We start from the raw sequence: 24,516 nt of genomic DNA on the forward strand, positions 1-24,516 counted from the left end.
TGAACAGAACAGATGTTGGTCCCTTCCAGAACAGATGTTGGGAAACTGAGGCACAGAGTGCCAAGGTGGCCACAGCAAAATCCTGCAGGTGAGAAGTGCCTCTGACAGGCCATGCACCCTTTGGGCAAACACCTTCCTCCTCCATAAGCCTTCCTGAACCACCAGTGGGGAACCTGGTGAGGAGAAAGGCTCTGCCCTGGTGACCCACAGATGGCGTGCAGTGCTCCAGACCAGCTCAAGTACCACCATTTCTTTAATTGCCCTGAGGAATCAATTGCCTGGGAAGGCTGAGGAATCCTGGTTTTGCAGCACTTTTAGACAAAAGTCTCTGAGGAGCACAATGTCTGACTCAGCCTGGTGGCAAGAGCACATTGGATCATTTGAACTGCTGGCCTCAGTTTCCTGAGCTAAAGCACTAAAGTACTTCTTTTCAATACAAATTGACCTGGGAAAGAAAAAAAAATGGCAGCAAGCCAGAAAGGGTTTAAGATAAAACATATTAAAATACATTGTGGAACATTTAACTGTAAGATCTATTAATTTGTCATATTGTGTCATGTTATGTGATACCTACAGCACATTAGTAACAACTGTATTATCAACATATGCATATATACACATATATGGCACAAATAGGCACAAATATTAACACATCATGATATAACCCATATTTTTTGCAATTAAAAAAAAAAAAAAAAAAAAAGACTAAAACCTCACAAAGATAAAATCCCACAGAGTTTTTTGGCATTATATAACTGTATATGTAGGTACATGAGAACCAAAGCTAAGACAGACACATTCCAGTTTCTGCCCAGGGGCAGTTCAGCACTTCAGTCCCCATCACACAGGCAAGCCATGGGGAAGCATCCAAGGTGGTGGGAGCTGGACTTGACTCTCAATGGTTCCTCAACACTCCTAGGCTCAGGACTGATCTAAAATAAAGCTTCTGGTTGTACTTTGCTCCTACAGCTGCTAACAGGACCACTGTGGGCCTGAGGGGCTGAGACAGCTTGCTCTGATCTCACAGAGGGATCAACAGCCCTTCAGTGCAAGGATTTAGCCATAAGAGATAAGTTACAGAGGCACCTGTGCAGGTTTTCATCAATATTTTGGATGATGCTCTTACTCATATGATTTAATTTTAGGTAGCCCTGCAAGAAGCAGGGAGCTGGACTTCATGATCCTTATAGGACCATTCCAGTTTGGGATCTTCTATGATTCTACAATTCTCTGTCTCTCCCTGCCTGCCAGTAGCTATCTGACATCCTCTGTGTTTCCAGTGTATTTAGTACAACATGTATTTTCTCAAAACTTTCTATCCATCATCCATAATGTATAGCTGAAGTGTTTGGCTTCAGTACATTTACATGGTAATCAAATCATTAGCCTGGGGGAGGCATAACACATTAATGACTTTAGAAATGTTGGTTAAACTCCAGTCCTGATCAAAGAGACCAAAATTTATTGTCATTCCACTAATAGCCATGTGGTAACCAAAATGAAATCAATTTGATGAAGATAATTAGGTTCCCATCTCCATCACCACACGCTTAGTACAATTAGGTGGAATGAGCTTTCCCTCCCAGCAATATGATTGTTAGCACAGACAAAAATATTCCAGCAGCATCAGCCAGGAAACACTTACTGAAACAAATATTTTTCAAATTAGAAACTGCTAGTTCATCAGAATCTGAATACTCCCAGGAGTATCCACGCCACACACACAGGTCCAGGGCAGAGCCCACAGGCAGACACAAGCAGAGGTCTGCCCTAGAGCAGAGGGCATCATTTTAGGACCTTGCCTGGGCTGCTGAACATGCACTGTTGGGTCCTGGTTGTCCCTTGGGAGCTACTCCTATTCCTGTGGGGCTGAGGAGATGGTGCCACCCCAGAGGCAGTGCTGGTCCCTCCCTGCTGAGCCAAGAGCAGCCATCCCAGGGAGTGGGCTTGGTGGTGTTTCTGTGGTTCTGCTCACGAGCCCAAGCCAGGTGCAGGAGAGTGGTGAAGCAAAGCTCTGCAGGCAGGGTGGTGACTGCTCTCAGCAGGGATAAGGCTGGAAAGCTGGATCTTCTCCAGGCATTAACATCTCCCACCAGCTGGGATGTTTGCACACTCTACACCCTGTGCCTCCATATGCCAAGCCCTAAGCACAATTATTTTTCTCACTGAGAGGCCTTTGTATCAGCCTGGTGCTGAGCAGGAAGAGGAAATTAAATCTTTGCTTCTTCCAGTGCTGAACTGACTGGGCTCAGCATTCTTCTTTGCATCAACTTCATAGGCAGAATATATTAGTGCCCATGTTAATCAAATAATGGGAAACTTGATTTGTTAACATACTCATTAAAAAGTGGACAAAATGCATTTCCAGTTTCCTAAAAAATAAAGGATTCTATGTGTGAATATTCAGCAGTTACTCATTTAATTTATTCTGAATGTTTGAAAACTTCAATAATTGCATGGATTTTAGCAGGAATGACCCATATCTCTTCAGTGCAGACCTTCAGCTACACAATAACTGTTGCCAATACTTTGAAATAGAGGTAAAGATTAAGTGACTTAGGAACCCAAGACTGATTTTTGGTCAAAGCTGTTGAAAACTGCTCTCAAAGTTTCCTTCCCCATATTTTAATGAACACCATATTTTGTCTTTGATAGTATCCTGCCCCTTGGAAATAAAAGTCTTTGCATTTCCTCAGATTTTAAAATCCTACAGAGTACCTATATCTTAAAAGCCAGCTTTCCAACAGAAAAGTATTTACAACTTTCCTATGCAATTTCCCTCTTCAAATTTTCAAAACCACCCTTTGCAGAGTCATAGTCCTGTGTGATGTATGACAATTGGCAGAGGGTTTGCAACAGCATCCATTGACATCATAGTGAGAGGATTTTATAGGCACAGGAAAGACTGGCCCAGGGGAGCTAGTTGCCCAAAAATTAAAGCTATCTAATGTCCTTTTCTCTTCTGGGTGTCTCCCTCTTTGTTGCATTTAGAGTATTCCTTAGGCACATTTTGGACAAAAGCAAACTATGTCTCCATGTCCAAAATTTCCAGCAGAGTAGGTCTAGCTTCTGAAGAGTGAGGTTTTGCAGTCAAGCTTGTGGAAACTGATGGGAGAGGAAGATGGGGACAAAGGCAAACAGCAGCCCCAGGACAGGCAGGGCAGTGATCCACACCAATCCCACCCAGTAACAGTGATGGAAATGGGCTCCACATCTCCCAGCCTGCAGGCTGGGACTGTGGGTAGAACATTATATTTTTCCTTGTAGAACTGAATATTACATAACACTCTCCTGGCCTCAGAAAGAACTGTGGATTGCTCCTCTCAATGCACATGTATTGAACAAATTAGTGTAGGAGAATTCCATCTAAAGCTATGAAATATAAAGACACGGTAAACATCTCAGGAAGATCCTGCTGCTGGAGACTGGGACAGTATAGTTGAGAGGCATCACTGCCTGCTTGTCCTCTTCCTACACTCTTCTCTAAGGGCATCCATATTCTGCTGTCAGTAACAAACAGTGGGGTAATTGGAAGGGTCTTAGCCAAATAAAGACATCCTATAATGTTTTTACAATTCATATTCAGGATCAGGACAAAAGCAGGTATCCCCTTGGGCTTACTCTGGTTTGTTTTGTGGTTCTCATAATGTTTTATTAGACCTTGCTTGACCATGAGGCTGTAGCTTTGAGGTATCTCCAAGTGGAGCTACTGGTCTGTGCTGGAAGCAGAAAATAACCTCAGGCAGAACTTGAAGAGCACAGTGTATGTGCAGGGCCCTATGCAGATCTGCCATAAGTACCTCAGGAATGAAAGCTGAAAACAATTAAACCCCAAAAAAATGATTGAAATCTCAAAGAAGAAACTACCTGAATTATCCCTGCACTTAATCACAGTCTCTACTTTTCTCAGAGGAAACACTATGATGAATAAGCAGAGAAAATGATCAAAATCCTTGTGTAATGAGCCCTGTGTTAATTGCCCCACTGTCCAATGAAACACAAAAGGTATTAATGAAGCTCACAGTCTCATCATCCCTGACTGACTTTTGTTAAGCCTCTGCCTAAAGTTACGTGCCCAGGAGAAACTGTGGGGTATACAGACATCCAGCAAAGGGATTCACCTCTCACTGAGAGTACAATGTCCTTCACTGGGGCCTGACTCAAAACTGGCCATCTCAGCCAAGCAGAACTGTCAGCACCCTGTGGGCCAATGGCCAGAAGGAAGTATGGAATAATCCTCAATTCTTCCCACATTAAAAGGTGGTGCACAATGCCCCCAGTCCCTCCCCAGCCATCACTCCCTTATGTGCCACTGATGCTCAAGATTTCCCAGAAGCATGAGAAAGGTGGATTTTTTCCTCTGTACTTTATGGGCCAAGCTGTTATAACTGCATCTTTTGGGGTTTTTGTGGTGTCACACCACATCCCCACTCTGCTGAATAAATGTGACACAGAAATGCCCCTGTGGTTCTCACCAGGGTTACCATGACCTAGGCAGGTGAGGAGCACATGCCTTCAGAGCAGAGGCTTGACAACAGTGTGGCCCTGGCGGTGCAGAGCAGTTGCCATCCATTCACCATGCCCCACTGTAGGAAGGGGGACATCTGGAGTTTCTCTGGACCTACATGGAGGTTACTTTGATCATCTGAACTGGAGCTCACTCTGACTGAGATTTCCTTCATAAGCCAGCAGTTATTTTGGCACAACACCTCTGATTCTCCCAAATGCCCTAAAACACACCACAAAACCTTTGTACTTTTCCCTTATCACAGATCCACGCTGCAGTGAGAGCTCACAGTGGGGAGGAGGACATGGAAGGCAGATGTGTCCATCAGGTGCATACACCAGGTCATGGGATGGACATGCCAAATTCATCCCCACTGGAATCAGGTCTGGAGGAGTTGCCTTGAAAGACTCAGCCATCTCCTCTTAGCTGGCAACAGGCAATAACATCAGTTTTTCTTCCCCCTTCCTGTAAAATGCCCTGATATCCCCAGGTGAAAATGTACTTCAAGTACAATGTATTTTTGCTTATAAAGTATTTAAGGCACATCAATCTGACTCACAGAACTCATTTCAAACAAATGAACAACCTTTGAAAACATTTTATGGACATTATTTCCTCTCTAGCTGAACTTCATCTCTTGAATTTAGTCTTATGTTATGGTCTGATTATTCTCAAAAAGAATTAAATTGGAGGATGGAAGAAATGAAGGTATTCCCTGGAAATCCTTTCATTTTATTAAAGCTTCTGTTATTGCTTGTGTTGTGTTTGTCCAAACCACTTGTCAAGATTTCATTACCCCAATTTAAAACAGCAGCACTATGTCTAAATGTGGTTATGACTGAAAATGAAGGTATGCTGCAATATTCTCAGGGAGAGTAGAACGTGCTGCTTTTCTGGTCTGAACTTGGAGAAAATAGGTTATAGATAACACACACATTCATCCACCAAATATCACACTACAAAACAATGCTAATGTGCTAAAAGAGATTTTGCAGTCCCAAAACATTAGTGACTTAGACAGGAATGACCAACACTAATCAGTACAAAATTGATCAAATGCTATTGACCATTAAGGACCAAGAGTGAGCCTGGCCCTCCACAAGATCAATTAGCAGCAGCAACTTCTCCAAAAGAGCTTTGAAACAAAGACACGGTACAAAATCAGTTCCAAAATGTGCTGGGCCAACAAATCACACCACCTGCCCATTGACACTGGGGTGGAAAGCATCTGTGGAAATGGGGCTTGGGCTTTAAAGGACTAAGACAGAAGGGAACAGCCCAGCTCACTCAAGGCAGGAGTGGAGAAGGCACAAAACCAGAAATATTTAGGGACAGGAAACAGGCTGCCTGTGCAGAGAAAGCTCTCAGGAGCAGTGGTCCACACCTTTCCCCCGTGTGACCACTTGCTTGAGATCCACAACAGGGGAAGCTCAGGCAGAGCCTGCCACCTTGTCAGGCCATGGGTGATGGCCATGGGCTGGGCACAGAGTGGTGGCCCTGCACCAGCTCCTGGACAGCACACATGGAAAAGCCATGGGGTGAACTTCATCATGGTCTAGCTCTGTGCTCTGAGAGGGTCTTCTTGCCATCATATTATCACTATATGTACGAGATGCTGCACCAGAAGTTTTGAAACTCAAAAATTGGGGAAAGAACTCTTTGAAGAAGTGATTTGAAAAAAGAATTCATTTATATTTATTAATTTAACTATAGGTGTCCCGTTCGAAATAGATTTTCAGGTTTTTTTCACACTTTTCACACTGCACACTTTTTCAAGATATACCAAATATTCATGCTTGCTCTCTGCAGGCCAAAGTTTATACTTCTTTAATAATTACATACTTCAAGACAGACACTTAAATTTGACACACAAGTACACAAAGTTATATTACTGCTTGGGATGATGCATATTTCAGTGCTATAATTATTAATTTCTAACAACCGTGTGTTCTTGGTATCAATCAAAAGCAAAATTCATGACTGCAATTCTACTGTGCCCATGCAAATTGTCAGTCATAATTACTGATTTTGTTATCATTCTTTCTCTGTAGTAACATATCATTTGTATTAACCATTTACTAGTACTGTATATATATTTATTCCAGCTATTTGAAATTTACTGAAAATGTGTGTCAGCTCAAAAGTAACTACTGCAAAATTCTGAACAGTACACAATATCCAGAGCAGAGTCAAGTGCTCCATTCCCACCTAGTGACAGACACAAATACTTCTACATTTTGTTGCAGCTTTTGTTACTGACATTGCCTGGAGCCTGGTGTTGATGGCAATAGGAAGCATTCAAATACCAAATAACTTTAATTCAGCACCATCTCTTGGCACCAAACCCAGCCATCTCTGATCAGCCAGGAGGTTACAGGACCAGGCCTCTTACACAGCCATGAGAAGGGCTCCAGTGATCACCGTGTTTGCAAACACAGTAGAGGGAGCAGAAGAGGTGCAGCCACTTTTTTATAATAGACCAATGACCAGAAAGGATTTAGAGATGGGCAGCCAAGGAAGGACATACACCATGTGCCTCTGGCCACCCTCCCCAGGCCCTGACAACACTGTCCCCACCCTCCCAACACCCAGCAGCAAAGTTGGACTGTTTCAAATATCATCATCCTTGTAAAACAAAACATCAAATTATTGCTCATCCTCAGCACAAAGTATTACCCATCCCCTCTTCTCTGCCTGAAACCTGAAAGGGGAATGGCTGGGTCCTGCTCAGCTCAGGCCTTTCTAGCACAAGCTGTGTCTCCATTTAAACTCTCACTCACCTGGTGTCCAGGGCAGGCAGGATTGCAGGCTGCATTCCAGAGCAGCCCCACATGCATCACCCTTGGGAACCAGCCACTGGACTTGAAAGCATGACCTTCTGAGGGCTGAAAAGCTATTTACAAGTGTCTGCTTATGAACTACTAACTTAGATTTTTCTCTTTCTAGGATCTTGCATGATTTGCCAGCCACAGGTGCATAAAATAGGCCTAATAATTGTATTCCAAGTTTTCTAGAATCTGTTTTCAGATCTGTAATCTGTAAAGAATATGGGATATCTTAGGTTAATAGCATGTAGTGGCTTCCACTTAGTCTGGGACTAAGTTGTGATAAAAGATCCAGCTCACAAGGAAGAAAAGTATATATGAAGGATGAAAAAAAATTAAAAAGAAGGGGAAAATCATTTATAGGTAGAAACTTTGCTTCTTTAACCTTTCTCTTATGTTGGAAAAACCACAGTAGCCTCGTACACTTCAGAATTGCCACTTTTTGAATTTTTTGCTGTAATGGGAAGATCTGCCGGATCGATCCGTGTCTCACAAACGGGATGGGACCCTGACTGGTTGCAGACTTAGGATTTATTATCTGTCTGTATCATACAAGCAAAAAGCAAGAGATATAGAAAATAACAACATCCATGCAAATCCAGACCAGAGACGAGACGGCAGCCCATGCAAAGCCTTTCCTACATATTCTTTGAACCAATAGGGTAAAAGAAAAGGCGTAAAGTCATTATACTCTAACCAATAAGGAAAGGACCCACGTGGGTTTCACATTAACAAAAGGACTTCTATGAACCTCAAAAAATACACAATAATTCATTATTTAAGATTGAAACTTTTTCTATCTTTCAAAGTATATATCTAGGACTTTTCACATCTTGAACTATCAATAAGTTCTTGTTCTTTCTTCTTCCTTATGATAAATATAAATGTATTCACTTGGTTCTTAACTTCCTAGCTTCCCATGAGAAGGTTTTGAAATTTCACAGCCTTTCTCAGCTTTATGTCTACTTTCTGGGGCCTTTTTGCACTTTCTAAAGTCTTTTACCTTTTTATATTCCTACAGGAAGAGACATAAGAATACAACAGGCTTTTTAATTAAACCTTGTTACTTTACAAATGTCTCATAAAACCCTCCCTTCCTCACTCCTTGGGAACAACATTCCAACTTACAACTGTGCATACGAATCTCTGGAGTGCATGTGGGAATTTATCCCCTGTGGCATTTGCCATCCACAAGCCACACATTTGGTGTAAGCTGGGTGTAGGCACCTATTGCTATCACACCTCCCTTTTGGAGGGAGAGAGCTGAGATGAATTTGCTGTGAGCACAGCACAGGCACAGCCCCTCTCCAGCATGTGCTGTCATTCCAAGCAAGATCCCAGGTGCCCAGCGCCAGGGCAGAGGCAGCCTGGCAGCAGGGATGGCCCGGGGCACGCAGTGAGTGCCTGGCACAAAGCTCAGGCAGCAGCACAGGCTGCTCCCCCGGTGCTCCATCGATTGCAGTGATCATGGAAAGCAGGGATGGAAGCAAGCTGCAGGCACGGCTGCGATGGAGGTGGTGGGGACTGCTGGTTACACTCAGCTTCTGCTCTTCTGGCTGCTGGCTGAATGTTTAGGAGTTTATCCTATTTAGGGAATTACAGAGCAAGAACTTGGCAGAGCAGACAGCATGAGACAAAATTGGTCCATAAGTTTACAGGGCAAGGTTTAATGAACTCTTGGAGTCTGCAGAGGGTACCAGTGCCTTAGGTGTTAAACATGTTTATTTATTGCTCCACCAGTTCTCTAGCAGAGTTTATACATGTTTTGGCCAAACAAAGCAAGCTTTTTGAGCATTTTCTGTACGTCTTGTAATTCAGCAGAAGGCTTATATTGGGAGATTGATCAGACACCAAAGGCAGTATTGGAAATATTACTGTATCTGAGGAAATCTTCTCATAAAGTGCATGATGCCTTGCACCTATGCATTTGTTTTACAGGCAGTTTAAACTATCCAAATATATCTGTCAGGTTACTTCCTTTCTGAAAGGGAAAAAATAATTTTTGACTGGATTGAAAAAGATATTTTTGTTAACTTCAAACTTGTTTTATTTGGGAATCTTTTTACTGCTTAGGTAAAAGGACCAAAAGCTGCTTAATTGCTTTGAAAAAATAAGTCACTTCAAAGCAGTGCAGCTTTGCAAGGGTAGAAATTACTTGATGTATTTGCAAACTATGTTGGTCAACCTTAACCAGAACAGGTAGTATTGGGTGGCAAAGTATTTCTCAAAGAAATATTACCTTAAAAAACAGCAAAGACTTTACACTGGTCTTGAAGGAAATCCTGAAAGAATAATGACAAATACCTTGGAGCTGCTTTCACCCATGGGCTTGTGCCAGTAACCTCCCTCTGACAATTAAAAAAATTCCTGAGAAACTGAAGTCAGGTACTGCTGGGTATTTTGTATCACCACTATGCTTAGGTGGATGCTACATATAGGCTGCTTTACCTATTTAGTTCCTGCAGCAAAATGCTCAATTCAAGCCCGTGGCAGCCAAAAAGAGCCAGCAGAGGTTTTGGAGCTACCACCTCCCAGAAGAAGCTTTGGGGTTGTACCAGCTGCCTCCAGCTGATTCCAGTGTCCATCTGAGCACACCTGGCTTTTCTGGTGGAGGGATCTCACTGTCTTGAGAGGATTTGAATTTTTTGCATTATTTGTTCTCCCTTAGGAAAGCCCTCAGTGAACTCCACCCCAAAAGACAGGAGGAGCTGGCATGGGGCCAGAACTGCCCCTGGCCATCCACTGGTGGGTTCATTTTCCTGCATTTTGGCACCTCAGGGTAGCTGCAGGTACCACCTGTGCACTCTGGCAGGAATTGCTGAACCTTTTGTAAGGCAGGACTGGCACTGCCCCTTGACCCACCACTGGTGAGCAGGGACTGAGCAGGGAGCTCCAGGTCTGACCCTTCCCTGGGTTTGCAGCATGGCCCCAGGCAATGCAGTGTCTCCAGACTGGTGTCACCTTGGTGCAAGTAAGAACCAACCTCCCTGTATCCACCTGCCAAATAAGCCTCATTTCAGTGGCTCCAAAATGAGAGTTGTGTTCCTAATTTATGAGCAATAAAAGTGTAGGAGACTTTGATTAAACAATTGATCTGATTTTCTAAAATACTTTATTACCTTTAAAAACTTGAGAAAATAAGCTTACAGTTTTCTTTTTTAAGTGCTACAGGCTTTTTATTCTTTCTGCACCCTCATGAGCTGCCTTGCACCTGGGTTGATCTGGGCCATGGAGTCATCTTAGCAGCTCATGCCACCAGCCCCTCCTCCCATCACCACCCCCTTGTCTCACCAGCAAACACCAGCCTAGAGCCCCTGGACTGAGAGGGCAGGGGACAGCCTGGACTCAGTGACTTTCCATGGGGTCCTTAAGGCAGAGTGCCAGTGGAAGTCATCAATATTTCCTTTGCAGTTGTTGTATATTGGTGCTGGATAGCTGCTAGCATCTGCTGTTGGACAAAGGCCTGAGGATGTCCTGTTCCCCAGGAAGATTCACATTTGGAAGGTTTCCATAGCACAATCCCACCCAGACAAGCACTCTGAGCTGGAAAACAATGCCCACAACAAAGCAGTTTAAATCTAGCCCAGAAATGCAACAGAAGCAAATTAAAATTATAGCAAAATAAGAGAGATGTAGTTATAAAAAATCAAAAACACTTTTGGGGCTTTAGAACAGCAAAACTGTGCTTGCATTATTGCCTCTCAATGTGGTGGGGGAAAGGTTAATGGAAGGAGATTGGGTGAGCCAGGGGAAGAAGCCTCTTTTCTTTCCATCAGCACATCTGAAATCATGTTACATTCATAGATGTTTTAAGATATTTTGCTGATTGCTTTTGCAAAGCAAAATACCACCACTGCCCTAAAAGATCAATTATATTCCTTTACAATGTCCTACAGGCACATGAATTATGAACCAACAGAGTTTTGCTTAACTCCTCAGACAAAACCAAGAGACCCAATTTTATTTTATTTTTTTCCTGTCTGCGTATCTTGGTGTGCCCTCTGCTGGCATTTATTCCTAACAGCACATCCCCGTGTGTCCAGACCCTCCTCCCTGGGAAATACCCGGGCCCAGCAGCTCTGCTCTCTCAGGGACAGTTTTTGGTAAACACACACGATTCGAAATTTCTGACAGAAAAAGGAGAAAATAAAGGCAGGTGCATTAGCAAGAGAGCAGAAGTTGTGTAGAGCTGGAGGTGAGAACACGTATCCTGTGAACACTGAAATTGTTCTCCCCAGCCCTAAGACAGAGGCTCCAGGAAGGGTGGGAGGGGTGGCTGGAGGTGGTGGTCCCAAATGTGCCCATCCAAACGTGCCCACCCAGCGGTTTGGCAGCAAGGCTTTGACACGGGTTTGGCTATGGTTTGGCAGCCACTGGCAAACACCACGTTCTGGCACAAATCCAGCACGTACCTGCTGTCCTTAAACAGCCAGAACATTTCTTTCATTCTTGCCACAAGTTTTCACAGAGCTTGGTGCTGATTTATACTTTGAAAATCAGTTAAATGGGAAAGAAATAGAACACAAATAACAAAACTTAAGAATTCATTCTGGCATATTATTTGTTGAATTATGGAGCTCTAGAGGCAGTGTCAGAGAGTTCCTTATTTAATGTCTTTTAAGCATATGTTGACTCCTGAATTTTTACATTGTAAAGGCCCGGGACCACACAAGCAGGAAAGTCCATCTTTTCCCTGCAGAGACATTATTAATGGAGCAGAAAAGATTACTTTTGTTCCCAAAAAGAAAAAAACCTGTCTGTGCTCTCAGACGCCGCATGCAGAGCTGTTGTTGTTAGTGGAGGAACACCAGTATAAAATCAGTCCCAGAGAAGAGGTGGGCTCCCTTACAGGGAAAATGGTGCAGCCCTGGAGCAGCACTCTTGGCACACTGCACATTTGCTGTGGAAAGCCCTTGGACAAGAGTTATTCCCAACACATTTCCAAGAGGCAATCACTCAGCAACCACATAACATTGTCCCAGTGCCTGCAGCTCCCTGATAGCCAGAGCTCACCTACAAGTCTGGCAATTCACTGATAACTTGTGGACCTAAAAAACAATGGACAAGCCCCTTCCCTCCGTCCCAGCACTTGGGTGCTAAAACCACATTCTCATTCATCTTCTAACTCTGACTCCAGAGGTCCTCAGAGGAGGAGCCCAGCCAGGTCTTCATGTCCCACGTCCCCAGAACTGGGCTGACCCACATTTGCACTGACTGCTGGAGGTCACCTCCAAGAGAGATCCCAATCTTGGCTGCCATGGGAAGCACAGATAACCACGGCCCTGCTCCCACAGAGGCAAAGTGCCTGCATAGGAAGCTGCTGCTCACCAGCCATCACCCAAATACACAGGGAGGTTGATCCTGTGCAAAAACTCAGGACGTAAAAAAATAAGGATAAAGGTGTGAGGGAACAGAGGGAAGAAGCAAGGATGGGCAGCAGCAGCACCTTTGTTATCCTTGGGCTGAGGACTGAGCTGTGCTGCCTCTAACCCCAGCAGGGAGAACAACCTCCCCTCAGTACTCACAGAAAAATCATAAACCAAATATTTCCTGTAAATTACCCACATTATTGGCAGTTTCTCCAAGTCAAAGCTTGCACTTTTGATGGAACTACAGGACTGAAAATCTATGCCTTGATAGGGCTCCACCGAGCTCAGCTGGAATTGCACAATCGTTCAACTTGCAGGATCAAGGTCTCCATCTGCATTTTGACATTGTTTATTTCCAACAAGAGCTCTGAAACTTGTTGGCAAGACTAATGGTGTTTAGAGGTCATTTGTTCTGTTGCATCTGGAGAAGAGGAGATAACTTTAAATACTTGTAATCAGCTTATTAACAAAGTGGATCAGAAGTCAGATACCATTTCCCCTACGATTTTATACTTGTAAATTTCAGGAACACAGGTTAGAGGAAAAAATCAAAAGGATATTAACTAAAGATCACAATCAAATTAAGCTGTATTAAAATAGCTCTACGTGTTATCAAGTATAACACAAGGCTGTGTTGCAAGGTGGAATGGACGTCCAGATAAATTAATCTCTGGCCTTCATTATGGGAAAACAAATATAAAGGCTATTGACTGAGCAGCTTGGTTGTGGCATCACAGAAGCTGCTTAGGAAAAAGCCTGATGAGGAAAAATCTTTGTTTGTGCATTTGGCTTTACCTTCCTGTGCCCCCTCAAGTCACTTTGAGGCAGGAAGATGCTGAACACGGTGAGGAAAAACCCTTTTCCAGGAGGCAGAGAGAACAGTGGAGGGGGACATCCCAGTGGCTGTGGCTCTCTAGTGGGAGAGCAGAAATAAGTGATGTTTCAGTGGTAGGTGGTTCGAGGTAAAATGCCAAACAAGCAGATGAGGCTCTCACAAACACTTGATTACTGAAGGCTTGTTGAGGCCAACGGCATGGTATGGAGGGATGGCGTGTGGAAAAACCAGAGTGCATTTGGACACTTAAGAGCCAAAAAATAGGCTGCTTTTATGTCTGTAATACTAAACACTGTGTTCCTGGAGCACTCGGGGCAATGCACAGCACTGCTGCAAACACAGGGTCTTGCTGGGGAGACCTGATGCACAGAGAGGTTGCTGGAATGAATGCTTGACCTTGTGGCAAAGTCCCCTGTATTCAGTAATACAAACTGAGGCCTCTCTGGTAAGGAGGACATTATTCCATTCTTTCTTAAACTTCAGCTATAAGGCAAACCTTTTAGGGGTTCAGGGAAGTAGGTCTTTTTTTAAAACCCAGATGAACCTGGTTTCTCAACCTGTGACGACACCAGTCAGGATCCGCTCCCAGAGCTTCAGCCAAGTCGTCAAGTACTCAGTGCTCCTGCTCACTGCCCTGGATCTCATCAGCTCCTCCAAAAGGAAAGTGACACAACCATGATGTCACCTTTCCTGCTCCTCTTTCAACTCTCACAGATACTGACTTATGTCAGTTTTTTCATCTTCTCAACTCCTTCACTCACTTTAGTGACTAAAGCCCATCGCCTTCACACCCTCTCACCCTCTCCTGTGATTTCATGGTCGAGCTGATGTTCCCTCCCTCAGGGTCCTTGTCCCAGTCCCCTGCACAGCCACCCACTGCCACCAGCCCCAGCTTTGACACTCCCACAGAGCTCCTGGGGAATGCTGGACCCTGGACTCCTGCAGCACCACAGGGCCCTGTCTTTGGTCTCTTTGCAAACAGCAGCTGAGCCCAGATACAAAGCTGCCTCTCTCCAGACCTTTTACTCCTACCCAAATTCCTATTTGCCCAGTTTCCCCCAACACTCACCTGATACTGAAGTAGGGCAGAGCTGCTTCTCCCTAAGTTCTGCCTTGCCCTTGGATGTTGCATTTATTTCAGGGTTTAGTTCTGAACATTTTTTATGTTATTTTACACTATCAGTGAATCACAACCTTTCCCTCTTCAGTCAAACTAAAATGATGGTTCTGGTCACACCCCAGCTTCCTGCAAACTCCTTTCCTTTAGTCTCACAGTTGATACAGCTGAAAATTACATTCTCCTCTGACCATATCAAACACCTCTTTAAAAGCTCTGCACATCAAGTGTTGTTTCCTCTTTTTTTTTTTTTTTTTTTTTTTTTTTTTTTTTTTTTTTTTTTTGTTAAGGCTACACAACCTCACAAGATTCTTGTTTTTGTTGCAAAGGCCCTTCACAGCTCTCCCTCTCAGTTTTTGCAGGCCCACAATGACCAGACACTCAATATCTTTCCAAGCAAACATTTCTGTCCAGTGCCTCATCCTGGCAATTCTCTTCACAAATCCCTTGTCATTCATCTCCACCTTTCTCTGTCCCTGTGGTTCCCACACAGCCTGGCTCAGTGCAAGGAGCTGGTGTGAAGAGGTGGAAGGGATAAGAGGGAACTTGCAAAGTTCTGAGAAGCCTAAAAAATGTGAAGGTGAAGCCTCCAGTATCTGTGTGTGTCTGTGAGCACCCACTTGCTGTCTAACAGCTTCATCTGTGGAGCAGGAGCAACCCTTGGCATGCTGTGCTTGCAGGGTTTTGCCCAGTACTCCCTCACTGCTTTATTCTCCAGAAGCAGCTCTACCTGCTGGTCTCTCTTTCCAGCAGAGCAATACTTCAGGATTTTGGTCTTGCCTGCTGATACTTGTATTTTTCTTGTGACTGCTGGCTTTATGTGGACCACAGCTAATCTCCACAGGGATATGGCTCTAATGGGCTCTCGTTGTTAAACTTTCCTTTAATTCATTGTTCACAGCTGATCTGTTTATACCTGCTTTTTTAAAGACCTTGCCAGAATGTTTCCCTAAAGCAAAATACTAATTTGACAAAATAAATCATATCATTAAAAATACTACTGCAAACATACACCTGCATGGACATAAGGAAGATGCTGCAGTTGAGCAAGAAAAAAAGAAGAAAAAATTCAAGGTTTAACAGGTGGCTCCATCTCTTGCTGGCAAGTTTCATTTGATGCCATTTCAGGTGCAAGGCCAAGGTCAGGCTCCTGTGCCTGCACCAAAGTAAGTAAATGCTGTGCACTTGCTTAATTCAAGGAAATTGTATTTTCTGGTCAAAAACCATTTGGAGACAGAAGTATGTGCCTCCTCTGTTACCTCCTGTTTTTACACTTGTTTCTGGACATCAAAGATCCCCCTTGGTAGCTCATCTGCAGATGGACATCCAGTAGTGTCCTCAACTAAGCATAGGTGAGATCTAACAAATCATATTTTCACAGAAACACAGCATCAGTTTGGATGATCAGAGCCATGCACATATAGTGAGGTTTGATTTCCTCAGTTTTGCCGGTAATGGCAGAAATGTCTGGGATTTTTATCTATCTATCAATCATCTATCTATCCACATTTATAATCAGCTAATCCTTCCTTTTCCTTTGCTGTGGAAAGCTCATGGTATGATGAGAGATTTTTGCATTGGTGAGATTTTTGCTAGATGAAAAATGAGCATCTGAAATGAAGTGTTTGTTCACTGAGCAGTAAGTAGTTCTATCTGGAACTGACGCAGTGCAGCTTTAGTTTCCCAACAGTAAACTGTAAGTAGCCTTATATAATTTGGGAGGGAAAATAATTTCTCTGCTTTTCTTATATTTCAGTAAACCGTGCATCTGTGGCCAAGAACTTTTCAGCTCATTAATTCAGCGGCAATATAAAATATATACAAAATTAGGGTATCATTTTCAAAAACAGGCACCTCAAATGAAGTTTCTAGATCCATATTTAGGCTCATGAATCTGATTTTCCGAGCTAGCAACCACCCGCCAGACTGCGGAGAATGCTGATGGGAGCTCAGCACCTTTGAAGATGGCACCACTCAATGACAGCATCCAACATTCTGACAGCCTTCTGGCAGAGACAGCTTTCACAAGCTTCATAAAACATGAGAGGCCAAAACAACATGTCCTGCAATTATCCACACTGAAAAACATCCTTAATTAATAATGATATCATCACTACGCCCTCTATCCTTTAAAGTGCCGCTGAAAAGTTTTGCCTTTCCTTCATGTCTCTGCCTTCTAATGCTTAATACTGCACTTTAAGTTTATATTACACCATCAACCTGATTTCAGTGCTGTTCGTTGTGTGATGTGTCATATTTTACTCTTTCTTCTCATTAGGATTACTCACCTTTCTATATGCTCAGACATCACAGGGGATATACACTGCTCCATAAAATACTCAGGTTCGGTTTTTTGTTTGTACAAGACTGAGCTCAGTGACATAGCAAAGATTTAAATAAGATTTAAAATAAACTTAACAAAATTGAGATTTCTGCCTTTATCCAAATTAAGCACATTAAAGAGTAACATGCTTTAAAAAATAATTTAAAAATCATTCAAAGTAAATCATTAAAAGTATTAAATGCTAAACCTACATAAGTGCATGACATTATTTGATGAAGTCAGACAGTTATTTGCTTTTCTTTCTGTCAAAATGCCACCCCTGTGTAAGACTGATCCTGTCTGTATTTAAGATTTATACTTTGACCAAAATCATTGGGGCCAACTGGAGTCAAGACTTTTGATCACTGAAGTCAAAATCTATACATATTTTCACTTGGATTTGCAAACAAGACTGTCGAATTTTGACAGATCAACAAGGTGAAAATTTGAAGGAAAGGCCAGTTCTGCCTTTCCCAGAACTAAGGCACTACTGAAAACACCGCATAATCTCCCTGATGCAATCTATATGTTTCGATGCCTCTGTTTTGGTTTAGAGAGATTCCCTCATCAATTCAGACTGTTCAGGCCTAAAATACTGAACCTTCCAGTGCTTGAACGGGGCCTCTAAGAAAGTTGGAAGCAAAATTTTTAGAAGAGCCTCTTGTGATAGGGCAAGGAGTCAACTTAATTCAAAGAGGGTCAACTTAGACTAGATATAAGGAAGAAGCTTTTAATAAAACTTCACTTGTGCCAGTGTTTCACCACTGGCACAGGCTGCCCAGGGAGGTGGTGGATGCCCCATCTCTGGAAACATTCAAGGTCAGGTTGGACAGGGCTCTAAGCAACCTGGTCTTGTTGGAGATGTCCCTGCTCATTGCAGGGTGGTTGGACTAGGTGGTCTTTAAAGGTCCCTTCCAACCAAAACCACTGTGATTCTTTCTGGACTGGCAAAATATTTTCAAAGGGATTGTGCAAAATATCATCTTCTTCTACCAAATCAACTATTCAAGAAATTTCCAGTCTGGGAGTGACTCCTAATTAACCACATGCCCCTGGAGCTTGTATGTAACATCTGCACTTCTCTGCATAATTCTTGTAATTTGTAATCCTAAAATGCATCAGCTGTTCAGTGATCTCTGCACCACTGCAACACTTGAAATGGAAAATTCAATATATACAAATGAATTTGTCTCTATAGATGCAATAAGCTTTTCCCCCAAAATCAAGGACGTAGAAATCAAGAAGACTGATTTTAAAAAATACGAAGGAATCTTAACTTCCAGCTGTTTCCATCACAGGCTCTAGACATAAGCATATCCCAATATACATGCTTCCCACTGAGCTGAGTCCTGCTGTTTTCCCCTTTGCAGACTGGCCCTGCCCTGCTCCCATCTCTGCTTTCCCTTCACCTCACCAAGTCAGGGGCATTCACGAGACACTGACTTCCCAGCAGTTTATCCCCAAATGACCAATAAATTTCACCTTTTAGACATGCACTTCTATGAACCACTTTGCATTTTCTTTCTGCCTACCTCCCACAGCTATCCCAATTTTATTCCAGTTTCTCATTCCCCTTCATTATTCTTCCTCTGTGTTCCTCATCTGCAATCCAAACGCTTTCACCACAGATGTGCCTCTATGTTTCTCAAATGATCCCAATTCCTTCTCAAATGCTGAGTCACCACTCTTGCATACAGCCCAGAAGCTCCAAACTAAGGGAAATGTCTTTCTCCATAACTCTTCTGCAGCACTTGAAATCACCATATGCTCCTTTCCAAAGCCTTAAGTCACCTACCACATCACTGCAAGTCTATTCTCTCTCAGCAGTTAAGGTGCACAGACTTCATTCAGCCTTCACAAACCCCAGACCATTAATGCATACAGCCTTCAGGCAACTTCCATTACTAAAAATTCTTACCTGAACAATTAAAAAAACCCATGAAGATGAAGAAGTGCATATTGAGATCAGTCAGTTCTCTCCTCCCAGCACAGGACTACTGGATGGTCTTGTTTCATTGGTACAGGGCTTTTAAATAAAGATGCAACTAAATTTGTTCTGCCCTAGAGAGAAGAGAAAGACCACAAATACAAGTGGGAGAGGAACCACGCAAAATTAATGTTAAACTCAAACAAATGCCAAGTATGACAAGTTTCGGTGGAAGGAGGCAGAACCATAAGTTTCCACCAAATGGAAATGAAGCCTCAACTATAGTCAAGCAACACAATTACCATGCAGTGGAGGCATTCCACTGCACAGCAGTCACCAACCAGGCTGAAACTTCCATTTTTAAAACAATTCAAGGCAGAGGCAGAACTTTGGGGTGTTTTCTACATTAACTCTCTTCTATTGTACATGCCACCACTGACACTTTGCACCATTTCCATTTTCCTAGAGTAAGTCTGAATGCTTGAATTCCAACTTCTACATGGCATGCTGAACCGTGCTAGAAACTCCCCAAACCTATACGAAACATCCAAGCTGCTAATTCAGGAGCTTGGGTTCAACGCTGCAAACACTCACCAGCTTCAACCCTACACCTCTGAGAAACAGCCCCTTGTGGTAGTACTGAATACTCTCACTTGGAGGACATTGACAAGCAGCACAGCTACAAAATCCCACGCTGCTCCAGTATAACACCTCTCCCAGTTAATGGTATGTTTTGACCAGGATTTACAGTCTGAATTAAACAGGATTTCCTCTGTAAGCTCCTGCAAATTACTTGTGTTCAGAAAACTCTGACCTGTGGGAATTAGAAAAGGTAACAACACTCCTTAAAAATAAAATATCACAAGGCTGAGTAATTTTTCAGTGACATACTCAAGTCTCAACAGAGCATTAAATAAAATTTCTATGCCGGTCTAAAAAGCAAACTGTGGTGCATGACAGAGTGGTTCTTCTGCAGCTCATCTTCAGGTTTAAACACAAACTCCTGAAACCACTAGTTGCACATGATATTTACTCAGGAGTTAAAATGATACTAGAAAGACAAAGTTTAAGTCAGTTGGCAGTAAGGCCTGATTTGGATGCCCTCAGCTAAAATCAACTAAAGCCCAGGGTTTAGTCTCAGCCCAGTCCTTATGTCAGTTGTGCTGCCTTGGAACTCCAGTCTCTTCTTTTTGGTCCATACGACCAGCAACTCTGATGAATCCCAAATGTGGCAATGAGGGATCCTAAAGCACATTGAAGGAGAATAAAGTGCATTCAGGTACCAGCCAAGACTCTGCCTTGGCTTCTGAAACCCAAGGCTTTCTACAACACCAAGTGCTTTGGGTTTTACTCTAACACTACACGGCTTTGGTTTGAACATGGGTGCAACAAGCAACCAACCTTTAACCTACAGAAAAACTGAGGGTGGGTTCTCCTCATCAGAGTAGTTTTGCATTACTTTCGCAGTATTCTAAACATTTAAACAATTGTTTAGATTTCATTTTAAAATATCACTTTATAAAGGGGAGTGAAAAGCCATGGAAACTTTTGCATAATCTGCATAACAAGATGCAATTACAATTTTCTTCCATAAAGAATGGGAGAAGACAGTACAAATGTAGTCCAGAACACTCTTTCAGTCTAGATACTTTACTGGCAGCATGACTATTAGTGCTACAGAAGACCTACTGTAATAAACAGGCTTGGCTTTCTCTTCCAAACTGTGCCCATCAATGCCTCAGAAACAAACTTTTTTAGTAGAAAAGAGTGGAAAGTGAATAGGGAGATCCTCTGAATACAAAAAAGTGAAATACTGACATCAACAGTAACCTTAATGCAACACAGAAAAACAGCAAATTGCAAAAAAAAATTGTTGAATGTTTTAATGCATTTTGAATTGTAATGAAGAAAAACATTTTACATTTAAAAACAACTTAGCAGAATAATAAAAAGTGGTTCCACATAACTTATAAATTCTTTTCCCCAAAAGGTAGTTTTCAGATTTAGGCAACAAATAAGATGTTTCATTCCAGATCTTTCTGATAGCAAAGTATACACAAACTTTGTGAAAATCGATGTGCATTGCTTGAGAGAAAGACACAGAAGCTTGGTTTTGCCCAGTGATGAGTTTTCTGTGAAATTCTGCACAGTACTGAAACTGTAACTGCAACTCTGCTCCATTTCATGAAATGCTGGACATTGTTCAGTGCTGAAAAAACACTCTTTAGAACATTTAGAGCCATGAAATGTTTTGCACATATTTAGTCAATGCAGTATAGTCACAACCCCTACTCATATGTTTAGCTTCAAGGGGAATGGCAGTTTGGCTTACCCTTCACTACAGTATAGAAAACTAAACTAAGCGATAGTTCAGTGTTCAGCTGATTTAAGTGTTAGCCTGCTCATAAGAACGTGGCTCTAGCACCTTATTTGGTTGGTTCTTTTCAAAATGAAACCATGTAATCACCCATTCCTGGTGCCAGAGGATGGTCCCTCTGGTGATATAAAATGTTTGCAGCAATGATGATTAAACTGCATAGAGTCCAGTGGTTCTGTACTACATATGTATGAGAGAAGCTTAGACACTTTAGTTTAGCAGGACCAAAACCAGTGACCCTATCCTCTGCCTCAGGTAATAGAGGAGAGCCATTGTCCAGATCCTACATGCAGGCCATGCTGGAGAAACTGCTTGTACTGGCCAGACATTTTTCTCTTTTTTAAAAAACAGCATAAACCTTTGTAAAGTTCTCTCTGTTACCAACTAAAAGAAAGTGAGTCTTGTTTTGTTAAGGAGTAAAACCTGTAACCCAACATCAAACGGCTTTAACCCAGAGTAAAAAACCCAGGAGAAAAAAAAAAGTGAAAATAAATATTGTCACCATCATTTACCTCTCACCACCAGAAGACTTAAAACTCTGCAGCTGCTTTCTGCAACCTCACTAGTTTTAGTATTTAAGATTACTTCAGCACAGTTGTCCATCTTGTATTTCAAGAAAAAATCCAAACCCAACAACAGAAAAAAAACAAGGGATCAAACCACTCTGATGACATGTACTACAAAGACACTACATATATTCTCCATTAAATATTTTGATTTTCCTTAATGTTACAGGCCAAAACAATGTTTAGGACCCCCATTTTCCTTCCATTCCTCACTGATGCATTCATCATCCCATCCCATCCCACTGTACTCCCATGCCACACAAATGTTAGTCAACAGGAGAACCAGCTAACACATGTCAATGTCTTATAAACAGTGATGCAGAAGACATGAGCACAGCCGTAGTCACACAGAATCATGGTGATGAGATAAAAAGCTCCTAATACATCTGCCAACCCACCATGAACCCCAAGATTCCCACTTTCAGAGTGCACCCTTCCTCACCTCCACACTTCATCTTATACTGTGATATGTCAGACAGTCAAGGGCAGCATCTCCCTTCAGCCAAAAAACAAGTGTCTGTCTGAAGCAGCCTTTCCATTCTTCCCAAGACACCAGCTGCCACCTGCATTTACTGATAGCAGCAGCTGCAGAGTAACACCCCACTGCCAGAGCAAAAACACCTAAACACGGTGAGGAGCAAAACCAGAGTAAAACCATGCCAATTACCCCTTTTGGAACAGGACAGAGACTGCAGTGCCCCTGTCATGGCTGGGTGACACACAATGCTGGCCTAGTGTATTGCCCCACGAGCTTTATGTGTTAACTACCTTAAGGATCACACGCAGTATGATTGTCTTTCCTCTCCTGTCAGAGACAGTACTTCAGCCAGAGACCAAAGGTACTTTTTTCTAGGCTACAGAGAGATTCGACGCTTCTTGACCAACATTCATTTTTGAGGTAGTACTCATTTACTTTGTATTGCTGGCTCAAAATAAAAATATGGGAAGTGAACACAATTAACAGTATGCTCACTGTAGGTACATAAACAAAATCATCAACCCCCAAATAAACTATTTCCCTTCTGGGCAGATCACCAAAAGGAATTAATCCTTCTTACAAAGGTTAGCTCACATTCACTGGTAAAGTCAAACTTTCATAAATGGTTTATAACAATAGCTATAAACTAAAGTGCTTCAGAATTTGCTTGACTAGATTTCAGTGATTAGAATTGTAATATTCTGGATTTTTGCTAATATGAAATGTGATGAGGTTTCAAAATCACTTTATATAAGAAGGGCAGAATGAATCTTTTCCTTTTTTCAAAATAAAAAGTACAAAAAAGATTACAAATAAACCTGGCAGTCTATACTCACTACAAGTTGCTTGCATTTTCCTTCTCAAATCTACTATTTCTCTAGTAACTGGAGTAAAAATGGAGTTGAAGTTGCACTATATGGCAGCACTAAAAAAAGTATTCAAATCAGATGCAAACAGGAAAACGTTTACAATCATACAACTAGTGAAATTCACACTTCATTTCAAAGTTTTAGCCCTGCAGATTCTTTTTAACACAAGGCAGATATGTAGAGTCATGGAAAAACGTAACAGACTGTATACACTCTCTACAGTAATTACATAAGTTTCACATTTATGTCACAAATGTAATGCCCTACTGTGTAACTATTAAATGCTAAATAACTTATGAACATTTATGTGCTCTACGCAACAGTGAACATATTGACCAGTGGATGCCAAAATATAAAATTTCATACACAAGACAAACTAATTTTTAAAAAATCACATTTTTCTGTACAACCCATGCAAACTGTGCACAATGTGGTAACAAGAACAACACTTGCTCAAGTCTCCCATCATGGAAGAGCTTTTACAGCAACAGCAGACCAGCGTTCAGAAAGTCTGCCCAGGTGTAGAAGTCCACGGCGACACAAACGCAGAAACTCTCAGCACTTCACTTCTCTTGTAGCAAAGCAGGGATGTTGATGTTCCAGCCGATGGCCTGACGGTCAAACCCACACGTGAAGAGGTTGCAGATGGGATGGTCCTCGCACCAGGCGGAGCAGCAAACCATCCTCCTGTGCCCCTGCCACCGCGCGGGAGACAGCATCGTTACTGACGCAGATTTGGGAACTGCTGGGCCAACAGCTCACTGCAACTCAAAATGCAACCCTGCCCACCCTCAGCCTATTCTTTGCTAACAGCCCTTGAAAATCCTAAAGGTCATTGTTACCTGCATCTGCAAGGAAAAACTCTTCATAATGAGGTGATTCCTCAGCACCAGCACTGCATCCATAAGGACAGATGTATACAAAAAGGTGCATCAAAATTTTTGAGTTTTCCAAGGTCTGTTTGCTATCTAGTTACATTTTCTTTACAAAAGCAAACCAAATTCTGATTTTAGCATTTTTATTTATAAAAGCAGTCTTAAAATAAGGAACCACTTGCTGGCAACTACTTTGTAACAAGCCTGCAAGACTAAGTGTCCATATCGTTCATAATTCAGCAGCAGGAAGAATGTCATACTGATGAAAATAGTTCAATAGCAACAAAAATGTCCAAAATACAGTTCTGACCAGCATTCAGGTTAAAAAAAAAATAAAGTCATTATTTCAGTAGTGTCAGCCTGAACGGAACTACTAGGGAAAAAAAAGAAGACATGCACACACACACAAAAAAACACCTCAAGATTGCAATAAATTAAAAAACCCACC

General features: G+C 42.3%; 1 protein-coding gene and 2 long non-coding RNA genes across 14 annotated transcripts in view; all 3 read right to left on the bottom strand.

Moving 5' to 3' along the window:
- Positions 1 to 231: 231 nt before the first annotated feature.
- On the bottom strand, positions 232 to 1,351 carry LOC137484815 (uncharacterized). 2 transcript variants are annotated; one of them, XR_011005068.1, is made up of 2 exons: positions 830 to 1,351; positions 232 to 445 (listed from the first exon to the last, which is right to left on the bottom strand). It is a non-coding gene; the product is annotated as an uncharacterized lncRNA (long non-coding RNA). The 2 variants fall into 2 exon arrangements; XR_011005061.1 differs by having other exon boundaries at positions 796 to 1,351.
- A 3,421-nt stretch (positions 1,352 to 4,772) lies between these two features.
- Positions 4,773 to 17,726, bottom strand: LOC137463022 (uncharacterized). Of its 10 annotated transcripts, none has more exons than XR_010993824.1 (5): positions 16,942 to 17,724; positions 15,913 to 16,012; positions 14,606 to 14,686; positions 13,497 to 13,614; positions 8,976 to 9,313 (listed from the first exon to the last, which is right to left on the bottom strand). It is a non-coding gene; the product is annotated as an uncharacterized lncRNA (long non-coding RNA). The 10 variants fall into 10 exon arrangements; XR_010993825.1 differs by lacking the exon at positions 8,976 to 9,313 and adding an exon at positions 13,035 to 13,122 and having other exon boundaries at positions 16,942 to 17,726; XR_010993828.1 differs by lacking the exon at positions 14,606 to 14,686 and having other exon boundaries at positions 16,942 to 17,719.
- Positions 17,727 to 20,760: 3,034 nt separating this feature from the next.
- Positions 20,761 to 24,516, bottom strand: part of WDR37 (WD repeat domain 37) — a 42,607-nt gene continuing 38,851 nt past the window's right edge. For both annotated transcript variants that reach the window (XM_068173909.1, XM_068173902.1), the window contains one exon: positions 20,761 to 23,888. In XM_068173909.1, coding sequence (XP_068030010.1) covers positions 23,757 to 23,888 — 132 coding nt within the window. In that variant the 3' untranslated portion in view covers positions 20,761 to 23,756. The remainder of the gene's footprint in view (positions 23,889 to 24,516) is intronic.

This window comes from Anomalospiza imberbis, chromosome 1 (genome assembly GCF_031753505.1).
Source record: "Anomalospiza imberbis isolate Cuckoo-Finch-1a 21T00152 chromosome 1, ASM3175350v1, whole genome shotgun sequence".
NCBI classification, from domain to species: Eukaryota; Metazoa; Chordata; class Aves; order Passeriformes; family Viduidae; genus Anomalospiza; species Anomalospiza imberbis.